A 20,840-nucleotide genomic window follows, 5' to 3' on the forward strand; every position below is an offset into this window, starting at 1 on the left:
GTTTTGGGATGATGCCGAGAAAAAGAAAGAATAATTTCGGGCCCGTTAATAATGAGTCATTGAGTTATTCGTTTGGGCACGTTAACGGGCTAATGGAATCTAAGAGGCAAAAATATGACACGGGCCCGATAAGTAATTATGAATCTTGGGTTGATAGAGGTACTCTAATGGATGTAGTGATCAACGCTTGTCTGCCTTTTAACCTGCCTGCATTGGAACAATGGCCCAAGAGTGGTGAACTCTCGGGCCCGCTTGAGATGGGAAACGGGCCTGATAGAAAGGAGGTGTTAAGTCAACTACTGGACGCAGATGTAAGTTCTGGTGATCTTATGGATGTTTACAATAGGTTCATGAAATTTTCGGCTGCTAAAAAGGATACCGGGCCCAATAATGAGGATGCATTGTGCTCGGATGTTAACACGGTACCAGATGCATCGGGCCCAAAAGTGATATGCGAGTTAAATGCAGCTGTAGATGATTATGTGGCTGTTTTGGAGTCAATTCTGTTAATGAAACCGACTGTTTCGGAATCTGAGAAAATAACGGGCCCGATTACACCTGTTGAAGAAAACGGGCCCGAGGTGGAGCCCGCTAATGTTTTGAAACCGAATGTCTGTTTGACTGATACTTTTCAAGATAACGAGCCGGAGGTGGAGCCCGCTAATGTTATGAAACCGAGTGTCTGTTTGACTGATTCTTTTCAAGATAACGGGCCAGAGTTACCAAGTGCTGCTTTGGCTGATTCTTTTCAAGATAACGGGCCAGAACCGGAGGCTGCTAATATTAAGAAACCGAGTGCCTCGTTGGCTGACGCTTTCACTGCGGGTCAAATGAAAGAATATTTGTCAAGTTTTATCCAACCTACAAATGACACATCAGCAAACACGACGTCTTCAGAAGGTCAAAAGCCGTGCCAGTTATGCTCCAACTACAAGCTTTTACTCGCTCCCACACCCGTATACTGCTCATCGTGTGACTTGCGCGTCAAAAGAAACGTTAAATATTATCGGTCAACTGAGAACAACACACAGCATTGCATTTGTATGTGCTGCTTTAGAGGCTATCGCGGGTCAACCATCATGACACGTGTCGGTTCGGTTTCAAAAGCCAATCTTCACATTGTAAAAAATGATGAGGAAATCGAAGACTCGGTATGTTAAATAACCTTATGATTTCCATTCAAATATTTACTCATTTCATAATTTTTTGTAATTTTTTAAATTTTTTTTTTTTTTTTTGCAGTGGGTGCAATGTGATACATGTCAAAACTGGCAGCATAGGATATGTGGCTTATACAATAACGAAACCGATTTAGAAGGGAAATCGGAATACGTGTGCCCGAAATGTTACTTAAAAGAAATGGAAAACGGGAAACGAATCCCGTTACCAAACAACGTCACGGGAGCCAAATATTTGCCACGAACGAATCTCAGTGATCACATCGAGCAACGCCTTTTTACACGAATGAAGCAAGAGCGAGAAGAAAGTGCAGCATTTTACGGAACACCATCAGAAAAAGTAAAAAAAAATAAAAAAATTCTATGTATTTTTTTTAAAAATAGTTTATATAAAAAATATATGGTTATTGATATATTTTTATTTTTTAAAATGTTACAGGTACCAGTAGCAGAAGGTCTTGTTGTTAGAGTGGTGGTATCAGTTGACAAAGAGTTGGAAGTGAAAAAAGAATTTAGAGATATATTTAATGGACAATATTATCCAGAAAAAATGGAATATAGATCAAAAGTAAGTTTATTTATATAGACATATTATTACTAAATATGTTAGTGTAATTTAACATCTAACATTTTTTTCATTTTCTTTTGCAAACAGTTAATACTTTTGTTCCAGAAAATAGGAGGTGTGGATGTATGCTTGTTTGGAATGTATGTTCAAGAATTTGGGTCCGAGTGTAACGGGCCGAACAACCGATGCGTTTACATCTCGTACATTGACTCGGTCAAATACTTTCAGCCCGAAAGAAAAACCGCTAGTGGCGAGCCTCTTCGCACCTTCGTTTACCATGAAATATTGGTATAATATTTTTCCTTTACTTTTTTTAGTCTGTTTAATCCGTTTAACTAATTATTATCGTTGTCTGCGATAACTTATTTTTCTTTTTAGATCGGGTACCTTGAGCATTGCAAAAAACGAGGTTTTGCATCGTGTTACATATGGTCGTGTCCGCTTATTAAAGGCGAAGATTATATTTTTTATTGCCATCCCAAAACTCAAAAGACACCCGAGAAGACTAAGCTACGACAATGGTACGTTAATTTATTATTATTATCGTTATTTTAAATTTTTTTTAATAACTATGAGAACCTGTTACAGAAAACTTATATTAAATATATTTTTTTATTTTAAATTTTTAGTAACTATGAGAACCTGTTACTAGAAAAGTTATATTAAATATATATTTTTTTTATTTTACATTTTTTAATAACTATGAGAACCTGTTACGGAAAACTTATATTAAACATATTTTTTTTTTTTAAATTTTTTAATAACTATGAGATCCTGTTACGGAAAACATATATTAAATATGTTTTTTTTGAAGGTACAAGTTAATGATCAAGAAAGCGATGAAAGACGGGATTGCAGTCGACCAGACTAATTTATACAACGAATTCTTTATCCCATCGAATGCTAAAGTAAGTGCATCACGTCTGCCATATTTTCTTGGCGATTGTTGGTCGGATGCGGCTGAAAACATAAGCAAGAAACTTGATGAAGAAGAAAAGTCTGGTGAAAACTTGTTTGCCAAGTCACGAACTAAACGAATCTTGATGGCAAATGGACAAGAACATGTTACAAAGGAGGCTTTAGTGATGCACAGAGTAAATATTACATACTTAATATTAATCTCTTTATGTTTTATACTTTGTAGTACAATATTTATTAATTTTGTTTATTTATGTTGCAGCTTGGTGAAGTAATTATGCCGGATAAAGAAAATTATATGATCGTTCGGTTACAACATGTTTGCACATCCTGCAATGAAGTAATATTATCAGGAAGTAGATGGTTTTGTAAACAATGTAACAAGGTTCAGTTATGTTCAAGGTGAGTATATATATTATATATGTTTTATAAAAAAATTTGTATGTTAATGTTATTTGAGTGTAGTTTTATCACTTTTAATATCTATATATACGATTACAGTTATGAAAATTAGTTTTTACACATATCTAAACTTTTTTTTAATGTATTTATAAATTTGATATTACATAAATTTTTACACATATGTAAACTTATGATTTATATATGTAACAAAAAAATTATATATAAAATATAGTAAAACTAGTCTCAAACAATTTTAATATATATATATATATATATATATATGTATATTCATTTTTATTAACATTAATATTGTTTTAGACTTGAATAATAATCTTTATAACTTTTTTTTTTTTGCAGATGTGTTTGCAGAGTGCACAAATGTGGTTCTTGTGAAGATACTCCACTCTCTAAGGATATAGTGAGTGATATAGCGGTTGATACGAAGGATCATGACGACGTGCTCGTTAACAAGTTCTTCGACACTCGAGATGATTTCTTGAACAAGTGCCAGAATTCTCGATACCAGTTTGATACACTCGGGCACGCTAAATATTCCTCCATGATGATTTTATATCATTTTAAACATAATCTTGTCGTCCAACCAAAAGCTGACACCTGTCCCACCGCAGTTAAAGAGGCCCGAAAAATACCAGTTCAGAGTAAAAACGCAAACACGGTAAGAATTATAACTTTTTTTTTTGTATATAAAATTTAGCTATGCTAACTTTTTTTTTAATAAAATTTAATTTTTTTGTGATGGGCAGTTAAAGAGGCTATTGAATGCTTTAGCGCACGCGAGTGAATGCGAAAGCATGGACGGGTGCTACCCGGATTGTAAAACGGTCAAGATGCTTCTTCAACATTGTTCTAAATGTACTATGGGTAAGCGAAGCGATTGCCAAAAGTGTCGAGGAGCAAAATGGATGTTAAAGAACCACATAAACACATGTACAAAACAAAAGTGTATCGTACCTTACTGCTTGTGAGTCATCTTCTCTTATTATTATTATTATTATTGTACATTTAATTTGAATATTAATAATATTATTTTTTTTGCATTTGTTATTTACTAGGGACATGAAGAAGAAGAAGAAAACAACACATGCTAGAGATAAGATGTCTGCAAAGTAACCAGTTTATATTGTTATATAAAGTAAAGGGCTAACTATATATGAAGAAGAAGTATATTATTAACTTTTTTTTAGCTATGTGAGCGTTATATTTGCATTTTATGGTTTTTGTCTAAATGACCCCCTAAAACGCGAATATGACCGTGGGATTTTGATGGTATAACATGTTTAGTTGCAATAAAAAGATTGTTTTTAATGGTTGGTGTTCATGCTTATAATTTGGTTTTTTAAAGCTAATAATTGTATGCATCATCACTCATCAGAAGTTTTAACGAATCGAGTTCATCTTTCATCAAGGCTCGGGTTCGGGCTCGGGCTCAGCCTCAGGCTCATACTGTCTTCCATGTGTTACAGTTATATTCTCTAAAATGTGACAATCTGTTAATTTGATAAAATGATGTTTGGTTATAAAAAGTTATGGCATAGTGTTTCTGTTGTCTTTTTGTTATTATTATTATCATTTTTTTTACTTTTGTCCTTTTAGCAAGTTTTTAAATTTCATCTTCTATTTGAAAGTTTATTTAATTTAATTTAATTTTTTTTATTTCTTTATTCGACTTTTTTGTTTTATTTTGTTAACAAATCTTCACCATCTAGTTTTATAAACCACAATAAAGTTGCGGCGGGTTTTGTGTAATTTAAAAAACTCATTTTCAACAAATTTCCAACAGTCTTCTCACAAATAATCAATCGGTTGAACCAATAAAACTTCCGATAATAATCGTGTCAAGTTAGAGATTTTACAATAGCTCGAAACTCACTTAAAAGAAAAAACTTACAAAAGCACTCACATAAGTTTTTACCCAAACATAAAAAAAGTATAAAGAATAAATTAAAATTTACCTTGCATTATTTTTGAATGTCATTTATTACATTAGTTTAATATTTACCCTGCTGACATGGCTTTTTTTGCATTTGTTATTTACCATGGGCATAGGCTAAGAGCAACACGTGGCAGGGACCATATGGATGAAGATTTGATGCTTTTTAGTGCAGTTTATATAATAATAATAATAATAATAATAATAATAATAATAAAAAAAGATCTAAGTAATTGTGTGTTATGTTAATTGTTATGGGATTTAGTTATTGGATGTTAACATGTTAACATTCATGTTCATGTTTAGTTGTTATAAAAGTTTGTTTTAATGGTTGGTGTTTGATTGCAAATAGGTAAAGTTTGATGTTTTCTTGTCTATTAAGATTGCGTAACAAACCGAGCTTGATTTCAAAAAAACACGCGTCTTTCAAACCAAGCTCGAGTATCACAAGTCATCATAATATATTAACCAAACGAGCTTGAGTATCAAATGTATCATCACTCGTTTTTCAATTCAATTAACGAAAACTGGATATTGGTTATATATGTACCCTTGATTAACCGAAACCAAAACATTTATATTTTTATATATTTATTTCATGTTTTATACTACAATTTAATTAACTTACACCTTCATTTCATGGATAATTGCATATAGTTAATTCATATATTTTTAATGAAAATTTTAGCCTAGGGAACTAACCGGACCAAATTTTGGTCTAATGGTAGGAAGACTTGGGTGCTCCAATGAAGACCAAAGTTCGATTCTCATTTGTGTCATTTTGGGTAGATATCAGCAATAAAGGATTTGAGCTAGGCCATATAAGGTTGTTCGTTCAAATCCCGAGCCCATCCGGGTTTTCGTCTCACTGTGTGTTACACCAAAGAATCTGCTCTTGTGGTGGCATAACTGTCAAGTAACAACTTGCGATATGGTTTCCTGAGAGAACACCCAAGCCAAACTCTGAATTCAACGTGATCCCGGTTAAGACAACGTAGCCTGGTCATAGTGGGTAACAGAGTTCTCCAAATTGAAAAGTACGGTGACCTAAACACAAAAAAAAAGTCATCGTTCTAAATTAAAAAAAAAAAGAGAAAATTATTATTTTAGTCCCCGTAATTTTTAGGCGGAGTCACTTTTAGTCCCTAAACAAAAAAAATGAACTGTTTAAAGTTTAAACCCCCGTGGTTTAAATTCAACGTATTCGTTCCCCGTTAAACAGTTCATTTGTTCAGGGACTAAAAGTGATTCCGCCTAAAAATCGCGGAGACTAAAACAATAATTTTCTCTTAAAAAAACTAACGTAAGCAAACCGAAAAGTTAACCGAATAAACTGATTAACAGATAACCGAAAACCTATTAATTTAGTTGGCTGTAATAATAATAATAATAACACACTCCTCGTTTCCCGTCATTAAAACTCCGATAACCGTAATTCGAACAAACCCTCAGTCGCCGGCGTAAGATGATCGTTCCGGCGGTCAAATTTCCGACATACTTATGCGTACGGAGCTTAGGAGTATTAATTACTATCTTAGTTCTCATCTGGAACGTCCATTACAGAGGCGGATTAGCTTTATTCTCCGATAACAAAAGCCTACTCTTCAATGTAATAATCATTCTTCTCATTATTATTATTATTATTATTATTATTATTATTTGTGTAATACTCTTCAATTAGGGCTCCGATTTCATTAGCTACTTAATTACCAATCTAGTTTGTTATAGAAATATACCTGATTAATAATAATCAACTGTTTGTTATTACTCTAATTGAGATCGGATCGGTAAAAAGCTCGAAACTAGTCAAGCTTTAACGAGCTCGAGAGTCTCGAATAAAGCTCATTTAGTTATCGAGCCTTGTATTGGAAGCTCGTTTAGGCTCGTTGAGGTTTAGTGATTCTTACTTATGTGTATTAGTTTCACACCGCACAGCTGAGCTTTGACTCGTTTAAAGTTTCTCAAACTATATGAAAATAATTAAAAATGTATATTAATTAAGTGATAAATAATAAACGAGCTTGAAAAAAGGACTCACGAACTGAGCTCTAGCTTTAGAAAAAGAGCTCGAATTGAGCCTAGATCGAGCCTAGTTGAGCTTGGGCTCGGCTCGGCTCAGCTTGGTTCGTTTCTAAGCAGTTAATGCGGAAAAATATCGGATATCGCCATATCGGTCAAGGACTGACATTTGAGATATTAGTAATTTTAATATTATGTAAAATTCATATATTTATATAATTATATATAGCAATTTAACACTAATAATTCAGTACAAATTAACGAGTAGGGCTGTAAACAGACGTAACCGAACCGGACGAGACCTTGTCCGTGTTCGTTCGTTAAGCTTTTGTCGGACAAACGGAAAGTTCACAAATTCTCTACCGAACAAAAATTTGTGGCCGTGTCCGCCCGTTAAGGAATTGAGTTTGCCCGTGTCTGTTTGTTAATATTGTAAACGGACTCTAATGGACAACGAACACTAAGGGACCCTAATGGACACTAATGGGCAAACGAACACACATGCACTAAAAAGCGCTAATGGACAAACAAACGAACGCTAAATGAACAGACGAGCTTTAACGAGCCTGCATGGGAAGCTTGTTTAGGCTCGTTGAGCTTTAACGAGTCTTGTGTATTGGTCTTATATGTATTAGTTTCACACTGCACAGCGAGCTTTGACTCGTTTTATGGTCCTACACGAACTTGTGACGAGCTTAGGCTCGTTTAAGGCTTATCTTAAAATATATAAATTAAAAGCGTACATAAATTAATAAGTAATAACCGAGCCGAGACCGAGCTTGAAAAGAGCTGAAAACGAGCCTAGCTTTCTATCGATCTGATCTAGCTCGATTTGTTTGTAGAAAATGTTTATCGGAAACGTTTCTAGGTAAACACCTGCATCTAGAAATTGGTAACCAAAAACCGAAACTTCGATTTGTGAATTTTTTCAAAACCGTTCAGTTTCGGTTCGTTTTCGGTTTTTTTGGTTTTGCCATTTGAGCTTGGGCTTTTTTGGCCCAAATGATGGAAATTTAGGCCTATATCATTCTGTTAATTAATAACTAATTGATTAATATACATTTAGCTTAAATATTTGATTTACGTATCTATAAAATTCTTAGCTTGGGCTCGGCTTGGCTCGTTTACACACCTCATATTCAACAAAGCTGTGTTTTCTGCAGGTTCATCCTGTTCTGATGGTAATAGGTCTTCTTCTGCTGAATGGTGAAGGTAAACTGACTCTATAATCGGACTTTATATCGTTTCTGCATCAATTATCAAAATTATAATTCATTTTACATTGAAATCTGTTTGTTTATCCACATTTTGGATGGATCAACAGCTATGCTAGCATACAAGACTGCATCAGGAACGAAAAATTATAAAAAGCTGCTTCATCTCACACTCCAATTCTTAGCATTAATATTAGGATTAATCGGTTTATGGGCCGCTTGGAAGTTTCATAATGATAGAGGTATCGACAACTTTTACAGCCTGCATTCATGGCTCGGTTTAGCCTGCTTATTCCTATTCACCATTCAGGTTCTTGATTTGCCCTCTTTTTTTATTCCATAAATTAAAATTTTATTACCAAATAATTAAATATTAAACTTTATAATATTTTTAAACTGTAGTGGGGGGTGGGATTTGCAACATTTTGGTACCTGGGTGGTTCGATACAAAACCGAGCTTCACTGATGCCATGGCATGTGTTACTTGGAGTGTACATATACGCACTTTCGTTAGCTTCTTGCATCACTGGTGTTTTAGAGAAAGTAACATTTCTTCAAACGCATAAAATAATATCACATTATTCGAATGAAGCAATGCTGGTGAATGTTTTGGGTGTGATGATTGTGTTATTGGGCGGTTTTGTTATATTTGGCGTTGTATCTCCATCCAATGGGAAAGGAGACGTTATTCGAGGATCAATCGAGTAAGCGGGAGTTACAAGTTTGATTTAATCTAGATACATTGTTAACAAGTTTAATATTGTAAGTTGTGACATGTGAGTGAAGTTTTTGTTTGGTTTGGTGATTCAGGATGGTAGAAGAACAACCTATGGTATGTTATGATGTTGGAACTACCGACTCGAGTTGATACAATACAAAGCAATGAAATTGAATGATTTTGTTATACATAAATGTAATCAAGTGTTGCAGGGGATTTGAATGTGGTGAGTATAGAAACCGAATAAGCGAACTATGGACAACGACTAAATCAAACGAGAACCTAATTGTTTGGTTACAATTATGGTTTTATAATCGATGTGTATGGTTCGGTAATGGTTATAGTAACAAATGTTGATTATGATTAAAGGTTTTGCCAGTTTTAGGAAATCTGAGCATAGGGTTTACTATTTTTCTTTATAAGTATTTTACAAATTTAACTTTCATTGGTTTTATCATTAGAAAACATAATATTTCTCGTTTCATACTTAAATAATTCCTAACATGTTAAGATATTTGGTTGAGTGCTAAAGAACTCGTAGGAGAATAAACTCACGAAATAAGCTCTTGCGTTTTTGAAAACTCAAGTGTATAAACTAATTGATGCATAAGCAGTGGCGAACCAAGGAATTTTTTATTTTTTTTTGGGAAGGGGGGGGGGGAGGCAATTGGGATTTTTAATTAGGATTGTCATAACATGGGACACGGTACGGTAAGACATGATGATATGTGGTACTAAACACAAACACAATACGATAACTAATTGTGTCATTTTTTTCCAAACACGAACATGTTAACATGTTAAGACATGTTTAAAGACACAAGTAATACACGTGTAATAAACAAAAAGGTTCAAAACGAACTTAAAGGTCTCGATTAATACATAATTCATAATATACCTTAAAAACCCACTAAATTCATAACATAGTTGAAACAAAAGAGCATTCAATCAAATCATAACATCCATTTAAAATATAATATCGGGTTCTGACGGACATGAGTGAAACCTCGTATCTAGGTATGACTTTAGGTTTAGAAGTTAGAACTTTATGAACGTATATTATTATTTTTAATTAAAAATCTTAATATTGGTTAACAGATCTTTAACTTGTTAAGACGCGAATTTAAACATGTCTTAAACAGATCGACATGTTTAAGATATAGGACATATGAAGCTCAAACTCACAGATCGACATGCTTAAGATATAGGACACATGAAGCGCAAACTCAATCCTGTTAAAATCTGTATCGTGTCGTGTTAACATGTTCGTGTTAGAAATATGATAGTTTTTAATATTATATTCACAACTTTTTAAAAGTCACATCACAAGGAACAAAGTTTTTAATTCATGATTCATGATGATACACCTATGTAAACAAATAATATATACCATGCACTTTTACTTCTATCATGAATGCTATAAATTTTACCTTTAAAAAAATGCAAATGCCATAAGACCACTGACCACCTAACGTTTTTGCTATATATTGAAGGTTTGCTTGTAGGCTAAGTCAACTATCTTAATATAAAATTACAATTTTGGACTTTGATGCATTTGAATAATATATTTATAAGAAACTATAAAACTATTTTAAATATGACACATCAATATGCCAATGGTGGTGCCGAAGATCAACCATTGCCTAATGCCTATTTAACACGCATACCACAAATGTATATTAAGTCACACATCAATGTATTGACTTCATAACACTACCGTTTTTCTTTTTTTCAAATCTATAACTTTAACTTTCTTTGCACATAGATTTTCATGTTTTAAAACATTTCGTTTAAAAACAAATATTCATGTGAAACTTAAGATCTTTTGCATAGCCATTCAGACGAGAATTATGGAAATCTCATGCAATTGTTCACACGAAAGTTTAAATTCGTTCGATAATATCACACCTTCGCCTAACCTGTCCTTTCGCGTGAACACCTTGTAGAGCCAAATTATGACTTGCGATATCAATGTGATGAAACGGGTTATATATATATTTGGTTAAATAAATGATTAAAGTGGGAGTGGTTTCCGGATCCTAGATGCAGCTTCGACGCACGTTTAACTTCAACGGGAAAGCTTCTATATTATGTGTGAGCCTATAAATAGAGACTTGTGTTTGTTTAATTATGTGTGTGTTTTGTATGGTGAAATCACCCACCCAATTAAGAGGAGCTCACCTTGGGTGGGATCGGTGTTCTTTAATATTATGAAATCATTTTAAACCGATTTTGAGATCGATCATTTTATATTTTATCTTTATATTATTCGTTCGGTCGTTTAATTTCACACACCCGTCTTGATCGTTCATCAAGAACAAAATCCGTTCGTTTATGTCGGATCCGACATTAGGGGACCTACACACCTTTTCATGTAAAAAAACCCTTTTAATTGAATCCATGTCACTTTGATCATAATTTGTATACGTGATAATACAGTTTAGGATGCTCACATATTTATATTTTGGATTTGGCGTCGTTGTCGTACGAATTTGAATGATATCGACTGAATTTATAAAAAATGAAAATTGTTTGCTAATTTGGTATTTGCTTTATTTAGTATGTTAATTTATTTTATTATAAGCTATAGGATGTCACTACAAATTTTTACGTCAATAACCAACCAAATCCATGCTAATGCACCGCAAGAAGAATGGTAAAAAAAACTATACACATCTTGATATCTTAATATCATAATTTGAAATTTTGTCTTTACGTACCGTGCCATTTTCTTGAAAACGATATTTTTATAACTTTACCTTTTTAGGTCTATATGTGAAGACAAATAAAATAATATAGGGCGATATTCTAACACATGTTTCTTAGGGTTTCATGACTTTTATCATGTATCTAAAGCAAAAAAAAATTGACTTTTGAATCTAGCTTGGTTGCTTTTTTGGAAGATATAATCAGAATATTATATATATAGATTGTGTTTATGAGGTTCCGGTGGACATAGTACCCAGGTTACCCACCACCTTACCTACAAAGAGAAGTGACATCAGTTGGAGTCTTAATATATCACCATACTTTCTCTGCAACTCCTTCACGCAACAGATATCTATCTATGAATCCTATGAAAATAAAATATTCCATTCTCTCATAACATGGCTCATATACATACATATATCTATATCTATATATAATATATATAGACACACATATCGCCCTGCTTGCGGTGCGCGCATATAATGTATTTGTGAACCCTCGGGTGGGAAAAAGTGAAATTGCACTAAATTTGACGTTATTTTACTAATCTCGTGAAAATAACGTTAAAAGTGGCGGAAGGTTAATCAGGCATCATGTGGTGGCGTTGATAGCAGAAAGAGAAGGGTACATGCACCAATCAGTTGTTGATAGATGGTTGAGTGATATGCGCCTTATGCCTAAGGCTTGATGCAAAACTATTATTGAGTCGGGGTCTCACCGGAAGTAGCCTCTCTATTCCTAAATGGTAGAGGTAAGGTTGTCTACATCTTACTCTCTTCAGACCATACCATAGCCTTGCTATTGGTGAGATATACTGAGTACGATAATGATGATGATGATATAGACATACATATAGGGATGTTCAATTAATTCAAAAAACCAGTTTTAAGTAATTAAGAACTCAAGACGCGGATAAATACCCGAACAATTTGCTATAAATGTGATACATAAGTCGGTTATATATATAATGTCTTAATTCACTCGCTATTTTTTAAACTTGTTATGTCTACCATACCATTAATTAGAAGCAACGAATTGTGTGATTCTTGTAGTTCTCTAAACAGTCTCATGTATTTAACGCATTGCATGTGTCGGCATACGTGTATATATGCGTGGACACTATTATTTCAAAAACAATTATACGTTTAGAAAAGAATCGTCACATTTTGTGTAGAAATAATACCGCACAAGAGAAAGTGTGACAGTTACGAAACTATCTCATGTATCACATTCCAAGCACGTTGCGCATACTATACACAACAATAAATGTTCACCCTCACGACTCTCTCAAGTTCCTTTTTGCTCATACGTGGTGATATATGTAGAGACGCCACTCTTACAATATCGATATGTTCTTGATGGTTTAATCGTTTACTTTTGGAAGAATTCTCTCATAAAGAACACAAGAGTTTCTTAATCAAAAGAGATCATATATTTTTATAAAGATTTGAACATTTATGAAACATATATTACAAGTGCAGACAAAAGAAATAAAAATGCTTACAATAGATCTATCTACCGAGATGAATGATGTCTGCATAGTTGATATCATTTTAACAAAAAATAAGGATTGTATCAAGGTGTCAGTACCTAATACCAGATGATGTTCGGCATTCAAATTCAAAGGGTTACATTGTAATTAATGCATGCTGGCAAAAAAATTATTCTACTGTTCATGAAACATCTTGGACCTACTCATATTTAAGATGATATTGGCTTAATTACTTATTTTAGATCACCCAAAAAGACCTAATTTTGGCTTCTAACTTTGCTTATACATAAAGAGCCACATATAACAAAATAATGTGTTCTTGTTATAGGGTTTAATTAATTTGTTTGGTTGAGGTTTACTCTTGCACACCAAGTGTTTTTGCTCATTTTTGAATTATTGTTTTTATAATTACACATAGCAATATCTGAAAAGAAACTAAAACCACCACAATTAGAGCCTAAATGGTGTGGGGCAAACCTAGCTTGTTGTATCGTGGCGATACCGGATTTGAGAAAAAGAATGAGCCTGCTCAAGAACTCATTTTTGAGCTATTGTTTTTATAATTACACGTAGCAATATCTGAAAAGAAACTAAAACCACCACAATTATAGCCTAATTGGTGTGGGGCTAACCTAGCTTGTTGTATCATTGCGATACCGGATTTGAGAAAAAGAGAGCAAAAAACACACAGAAAAAATCTCCTAATTTAGTAAAAATTTTGTAAGAAATTAGATATGAATATAAATCCATATAATGAAATTACATTATGCAAGTAGTTCTTAAAAAACATTTCATGATAAGTATATATAAACATTGTGATAAAGAGCATTGATATTGAATGTACTAGTTTTAAAAATTTTAGCATTAAATCCAAACTCAATGTAATGGTAGTAGTTAATTAAAAAAAGTGCTTAATTTGGGAATTCTTTATCATCTTCAGAAACACATCTATGGAAAGATCATGATAACTATAGCTAATATCAATGTCCACACAAAAGGAAAGTTGTAACATCAACACGAACATCGACCGGTTACATCCATCGCTATATCTAAGAAAACTTCTAAATAAACGATTCGAAACCAAGACAAAAAGGATTATTTCAAAAGTTCATCTCACAAGTATTATATATATCTAGATCGATAGATCGAATTCACGAATCATTACAAACACTCACAACCATAAAATTTATAATCAAATGGATTAATTAACTAAATTAACAAAAATTATAACAAGAATTATGGACTTACATCCTTACTATTATAGATATCACTCCAGCATCCATCAAGTATATATCTTGCACTCATCACTGGATCTAGCTGCTTGTGATGGCTAATATTCAAGAACACATGATTTAATCCTGCCATTAAATTATTATTATTATTTCATTAATCAACTAAAACATATTATGATGGCTAATATAACAATGTACCTTTTTAACAAGTACTGTTCTTAAGCTGAGATCTTGAGTCTTTTGAGTCAACAAAGTTGTGCTGGGAGTTATACAACAAAGAGTAAGGCTTTGGAAGCTTATGAGTCAATGATTCCCCAATTTTCACTTCATGATTACTTTGTGATTGAATCTGGTTCCCACAGTTTGATTGAAGTCCATAGTAATCACCAACAACATTATTCTTGGCATCGTTTTCGAGCTTCTTAAACCGCAGTTTTTCGAGTGTTCGTTCCCTTGCTCTCAATCTTGCTTCAGCCCTTAGCTGACTTCTAGCTTCAAGATTCACATGAACTCCAGATTTATGTTTTTGTGATGTAATTTTCTTCTTCCTTTTGCCACCCTTAGCAACCACCACTTGCTTCTTCTTTCTTCCATTTTTTTCAAGATTATTATTATTATCACTTTTCTCCATGAAAACCTCTTCACATTGATCAGAAAGAGTTGAAGATGAAGTGTGCTTCATTTCTTCAACTAAATCTTTAATAGCAGCCTTGGATCTTGTGAACAACCAATCAAGGGTTTTGCTTGCTTTATCAAACCCTAGCAAATCTTGAAGACCAAAAAACTTTTTTGAAATGTCAATTGACAATCTTACCCTCCTATCTCTTGGACCTTTGGCTGTGAAGATCTTACTATGCCTATCTTTCTTTGAAGCTGCCACTCTCTTTCTTGAGGGAGATATCAATGAATCTGAAAGCTTCAAGTTATTATTATTATTATTATTATTATTATTTTCAGGGTTTTGTAACCCTGAATCTTTAACAGGAGGAGGTGGAGGATGATCAAAAGAATAATATTCTCCAGTGAAAAACTGATGGTGGTTAAAGAAAACACCATCTTCTTCTTGACCAAGAAAAATACTAGAAGGAGGGAGGCCATGGATGGAAGAAGGAAAAGGGTTAGAAGAACTAAACATATTTAGAAACAAATTTAAACTCAAAAAAAAAATTCAAAATTTTTAACTAAATATTCATCTAGTTATATAGATGAAAAGAAACCCTTTTAATGCATCATCTTGAGAGCCATAAATCTTGATCTTTTGAGGCAAAGAATCTAGATTATTAAATAAATATTCATCTAGTTATAAAGATGAAAGAAACCCTTAAATTTCTTCCAAAGGATTTAATGCATCATCTTCAGAGAGAGTCACAAATCTTGATATTTGAGGGTAAAGCATCTAGATTATTTAACCTGGGAAACAAATGCTCATCTTTTAGGGCATAATTAAGTAAACTAGTGGCACTTCCTAAAAAAGAACATTATTTTTCTTCAAAAGATGGAGTGAGTGTGTACCTTCACATGAGATATAGCTAGAAAATAGATACCATTTTAATTTCTTTTAAAATGGGAAAAAAGAAATTATAATGGAGGAAACAGACAAATCCAAATATGGATTATTTGTGGGGAAATCTAATCAGATACAATCATTTGATTTTTTTATTTTCTCCTGGTCATTGGTCAAAGCCAAAGGTGTATTTGTATGAAGAAAATCGTGCATCTAGGGTTATCAATGTGGCATTTTATAGACAGGGATACTTGTACGTGCATGTATTACATATATTATTCAAATTTTATTTGTACATTGATAAATCCTGAAGTGTTTTTAATTCCCTACCAAATATTATCTTAAATATACTACCAATCCAATCCAATCCAATCCAATCCAATCCAAATCATTATGATCATTACTCTATTTATAATATTACAGGAATAATTAATAAGTATATTTTGAAGTAATTTCAAGAGATTATTGATGCAAATCTAATTATGCATTGGGAAAATGTTGTACCAGACTATAATTTATAAGCTAGCTCCATGAACTATTCTTTTTACCATGAATCGATTTTAAAATGAGAGCATGTATGGGTTTATATATATGCGTATTCCATTTTCTCACATTTTAGCTAGTGAGATCGTTGGTTTGATAAGTTGTTTGGCCAGTGTTAGGTTTGAAGTTGAGAAAGCCGAAGTAAAACAATGGAAAACCTGAAAACGACCTGTATATTAACCCATGCAAAGGCATCAATCATATCCTGGAAAGTCTATAGCTTAAACTTGTAATCCGACATAACCCGTGTAACCATTTACTTAAACATGTCAAACGGGTTACCAAATTGTATTGCTCTAGTTACAATAAAGTTGTGATCGAGTTGAACTTAAAAACTATCTATATACATACATTTTTATTTTTTTATACTTTCAAAGAAATTGTAGGGTCAACCAGTTGAATTTTAATACAAGCCAAACAAGATCCGTTTGATTTAAAACAAATTAAACATATGTATAAGTATATGAACCTTAATTTCATTCTGTCTTGTGTTGTGTTTATACTCTATGTTGTGTTAGGGTTTGAAATGTTTAAATGACACCCAATATTTGTTTTCTGTTTAAATCTTAGCTAAAGTAACTTATGCCAATGCATTTAATTCTAATCAAATAGCAGAGTTCTTTAAGTAATGTGATCTATTCTAAAATTTATTTGTTTGGAACATATTGTCACACCCTCAAATTTCGTCTAACGGAGTTTAACTGCAAGGCGTGTGACATACCAGGATCTTGCTCATTTGTTATACCGAATATCGAATTTTAAAATATTCAAAACATTATTTAAGTCTTTTTGAATATTTTGAATTGGATGTTTGGTTTGTTTTTTGTTTTTTCATGTTTGAATGAGACTTAAATAATGTTTTGAATATTTTGAATTGGATGTTCGGTATAACAAATGAGCTAGATTCTGATATATCACACGCATCACGGTTAAACTTCGTTAGTCGAAATTTGATGGTGTGCCAGATGAGTATAACAAATGAGCTAGATCTTGGTATGTCACACGGCTCGCGGTTAAACTCTATTAGTCGAAATTTGAGGATGTGACACATATAATATTGCACACCTAATTTTACTTGTAAATTTTCACATTTGTGCAACATCGGATTAAAACCCTCAACTATTTAGAAAGAGACATACGTAAATATATGGATACCGTTATGCTACTAACCTTTAAATATTTAATTTGTTACAAGGCATATTTTATAATTAGAGGATGGAGAAAATATAGTTAGATTACATCATTTCAAAAGTGGCAAAAGATTTTAATGTACTATAAAGTGTTCATTAAATAGAAAGTAGAAACTTGACAAATATTTTATAATTTGTTTATGTTATAGATTTATTAAAACTGAGAAATAATACTAACTACCAGTACTATATTAATTAAATAAGATTAGTTTCTTAAAATTCAAATCCTAGAGGCTATGTTTATGAGTACTATCTATTTGGTAAAGGAGGTGACAGCCAATTGCCCACCTGAGGCTAAGGGGTGTGGGGCTTCAGCGGGGGCGCGAGAGCCCATCCGCTCGCGCCCTGGGGCGCGAGCACCACACCACCGAGGCGCGAGAGGGGCGCGAGAGGGGCGCGAGCGCGGAATTCAAAGCAGGCGCAAGGCCGGTAGCGGGAGAAAGGTGGCGTAAAGGAGCATTGGGGTGCGTGAAGGAGCCGTTGGGATGAATAAAAGAGCCGTTGGGCTCTTTAATTTTATTAAAAAAAAATCTGTTTTTCCTATATATAAATCTAAACCAATTACCACACCCAAAATCACATACCACACCCAAAATCACATAAAACAATTACCACAACTTCAAAAAAAACCCAAAATCAACCCATCTTCCAAACCTTTTTTTTAAAACATGGCTGGAAATTGGTACCCAAACCTAGATTCAGGTTATAGTTACGATGATTTATGGTCGTCACCAGACCAATCGATGTTTTTTTCGGGGTCGCAAGAAACATCCGGCTTTCAACCATCCAACATACAACCATCTCCTAACTTTGTTGTTCCGGAGACACAAGAATCACAAGGTGATGCTACGGGAGTCGGTGGTCCGAAATCAGAAAATTTGTCGGCTTGTTTACTAATCTTTTCAACAGGAACGCCGGTCGTATGAGACCAAGTGGCAGTGATGATTTGGCGGTTTACAATTTCACTGTCGAATAGTGGAAGCAGGAGTGTCTGCGGAGGTATGGGACGGTGAAGACGTGGGACGATGTAAAGTTGTGGGAGAGGTTGAAAAGGTGTTCCAAGTGGGTTGAGCTGGTGGCGCCGGACCATGATGCGGAAGTAGGGCCGAAACGGACTAAAACTAGTTCGTCTGGAGCGTATAGCACTTCTGCCGCGTCGGATTGCCGCGTTGGATTCAACCTAAACATTGCGGGGGAGGAAACGTCTTCACCGCCGAGGAGGCGGCCATTGGGACGGGACGCCAAGGGGAAAAACCGGCTGAGGGGGGAGCCGTAAACATCGTCGATCTTGTTGAATCCCTCAATAAATTCAACAAAACCATGGAGGTGGTCTCTAATGACAAAAAGGAAAAAAGTCGAATGAGAGATTTGGACTTCCTTACAAGAGACTTCAGTAACCTAAATCCGGTCGATCAAATGCTGATGGAAAAGCAAAAGGAACGTATCCGAAAGAGGTTGATCGAAGAAGACCAAGCCGAAGAATAAGAATAATGTTTTTTTAGTACTTTAATTTTTATTTTATTTTTAGATATTAATGTTTTTTTTAATGTGTGTTTTTTTTAATAATTTATGAGTTTTTTTTAATAATACGTTTTTTGAATATATTTATAAAAAAATAATAAAAAAAATCCGCTGGAGCCCCTGCTCGCGCCCCTCCACACCAGGGCCAGGGGCTCCAGCGGGGGCTCCAACACCCATCTTATCCAGTTTCTCTCTCTGCCACACGTCACAATATTATTGGCTGGAGCCCCCACTCGCGCCCCCGTTAGAGCCCCCCACACCCCTCAGCCTGACAGACCAATACACCCCCAAATGCAAAGCAATTTTTAGGTCTGGCTGTGCTTTTCGGATTATCTGCTAATAGAACAATTTTCATTATAAAATTTATAAGACTTTATTTACACTTTTTAATATAAGTATTATGCATACAAATTATTCTTTTTTATTATAATATGGGTTATTCATCTCCCTGGGAGCTTCCTTCGAGATGTAAACTTTTCTTAATCTTTTCCATCGTACTTCAATTTGATCTTTTGATTTACCCATTCGATATGGTCGTTCCCTTGATGGTGCGCGACGAGGTAAACATTTTTTGCATCTGTCGTTCACGAACAGTTCCTTCAGGGTTTTATTCGCGAACGGGCAGCCAATATCATTAACTATGTACATTGAGTGGCTAAAATGACATATGAGATGTTCCCATAAGACCTTCTTGATGCTTGTGGCTAAGGGTTTAGCTTTTATGCAATTTGTGAAATAATCATTTGCGACTATTAAAATTTCACTTGACGTTAGTTTATGAAAATGACCGTACATTGTGACTGGGATCAAGTCGTTCTTGGGTTGTAGGTCCAGTGCCGCACACCTCTAGCAACTTTTGTACTTCCTAATTTTTTCAACAAGGGATCGATGTGTTCCTGGTCAGTGTTATCCGACGTTTATTATCTTTGCTACTATGAACTTAGGTCATATGAATTTGCCTAAGCAGATAATCAACAGCTTCAAGTTTAACACATCTGAGAAGTCGTCGTGAAAAGGATTTCTTATAAAGAATGTTGAGATTTGGCTTGTATATTGATTTGCAATTGTTGTGCCTTACCTTGGCTAGAAGGTAAAATGTGTTCGCATGTGCCTAGCACCTATTTTTCAAAGAGAGGTGTAATCTTGCTAATCAAGTCCCGTATCGATAATCAACACGCAAATTAAACGAATAACTATCGTTTATATTAATCAGAAAATCTCACTCTAAAAACTGATTACAAATCTCTCAAACCCTAACTCGGTTTGACTCTTGATGAACCGTAACTTGGTTACACCAACCTCACCCTAGATGAACCCTAACTCGGGTACATCTCGTTTGTGTCTCCAGATGAACCCTAACTCGGTTGCACCTCACACCACACTCTATAATGTCAAACCATGCATCGGTTTATATAGACTAACCTAACTTGCTAGCCAAGACATTACCTATTATAATTACAATACAATTAGGAAACATGCTATAATTATGAAACATAACCAACTATGACCTACTTGTCAATATTGGTCCCTCAAGTTCACCGACTTGTGACTTGGAGTCTGAAATTACTTCCAACAGCTAAAAGTGCCTTGCACTCGGCCTCATTGTTATAACTCTTTAACTTTAATATGAGCGTGTAGGTTAGCACGACTTCATTCAGAGTAATTAATATTAGTTGTGCTC

General features: G+C 34.1%; 3 protein-coding genes across 3 annotated transcripts; 2 read left to right on the forward strand and 1 right to left on the reverse strand.

Moving 5' to 3' along the window:
* Positions 1-2,124: 2,124 nt before the first annotated feature.
* On the forward strand, positions 2,125-3,071 carry LOC143532107 (histone acetyltransferase HAC4-like; the record flags this gene model as incomplete). The annotated part of the gene is made up of 3 exons (XM_077027251.1): positions 2,125-2,267; positions 2,561-2,840; positions 2,927-3,071. Coding segments are annotated over 3 exons (567 nt in total), but the record flags the coding sequence as incomplete, so codon positions are not given.
* A 3,369-nt stretch (positions 3,072-6,440) lies between these two features.
* LOC143532066 (transmembrane ascorbate ferrireductase 2-like) lies at positions 6,441-9,234 on the forward strand. The gene is made up of 5 exons (XM_077027211.1): positions 6,441-6,626; positions 8,200-8,248; positions 8,361-8,560; positions 8,653-8,954; positions 9,061-9,234. The coding sequence occupies exons 1-5, from the start codon at positions 6,483-6,485 to the stop codon at positions 9,116-9,118; spliced, it is 753 nt and encodes a 250-aa protein (XP_076883326.1). The 5' UTR covers positions 6,441-6,482; the 3' UTR covers positions 9,119-9,234.
* Positions 9,235-14,597: 5,363 nt separating this feature from the next.
* On the reverse strand, positions 14,598-15,548 carry LOC143532067 (uncharacterized). Its single transcript, XM_077027212.1, has one exon. The coding sequence runs from the start codon at positions 15,534-15,536 to the stop codon at positions 14,604-14,606; it is 933 nt and encodes a 310-aa protein (XP_076883327.1). The 5' UTR covers positions 15,537-15,548; the 3' UTR covers positions 14,598-14,603.
* Positions 15,549-20,840: the final 5,292 nt, after the last annotated feature.

This window comes from Bidens hawaiensis, unplaced genomic scaffold (genome assembly GCF_021521415.1).
Source record: "Bidens hawaiensis isolate Kalapana, Puna unplaced genomic scaffold, B.hawaiensis_p1.1 tig00009343_1, whole genome shotgun sequence".
NCBI lineage: Eukaryota > Viridiplantae > Streptophyta > Magnoliopsida > Asterales > Asteraceae > Bidens > Bidens hawaiensis.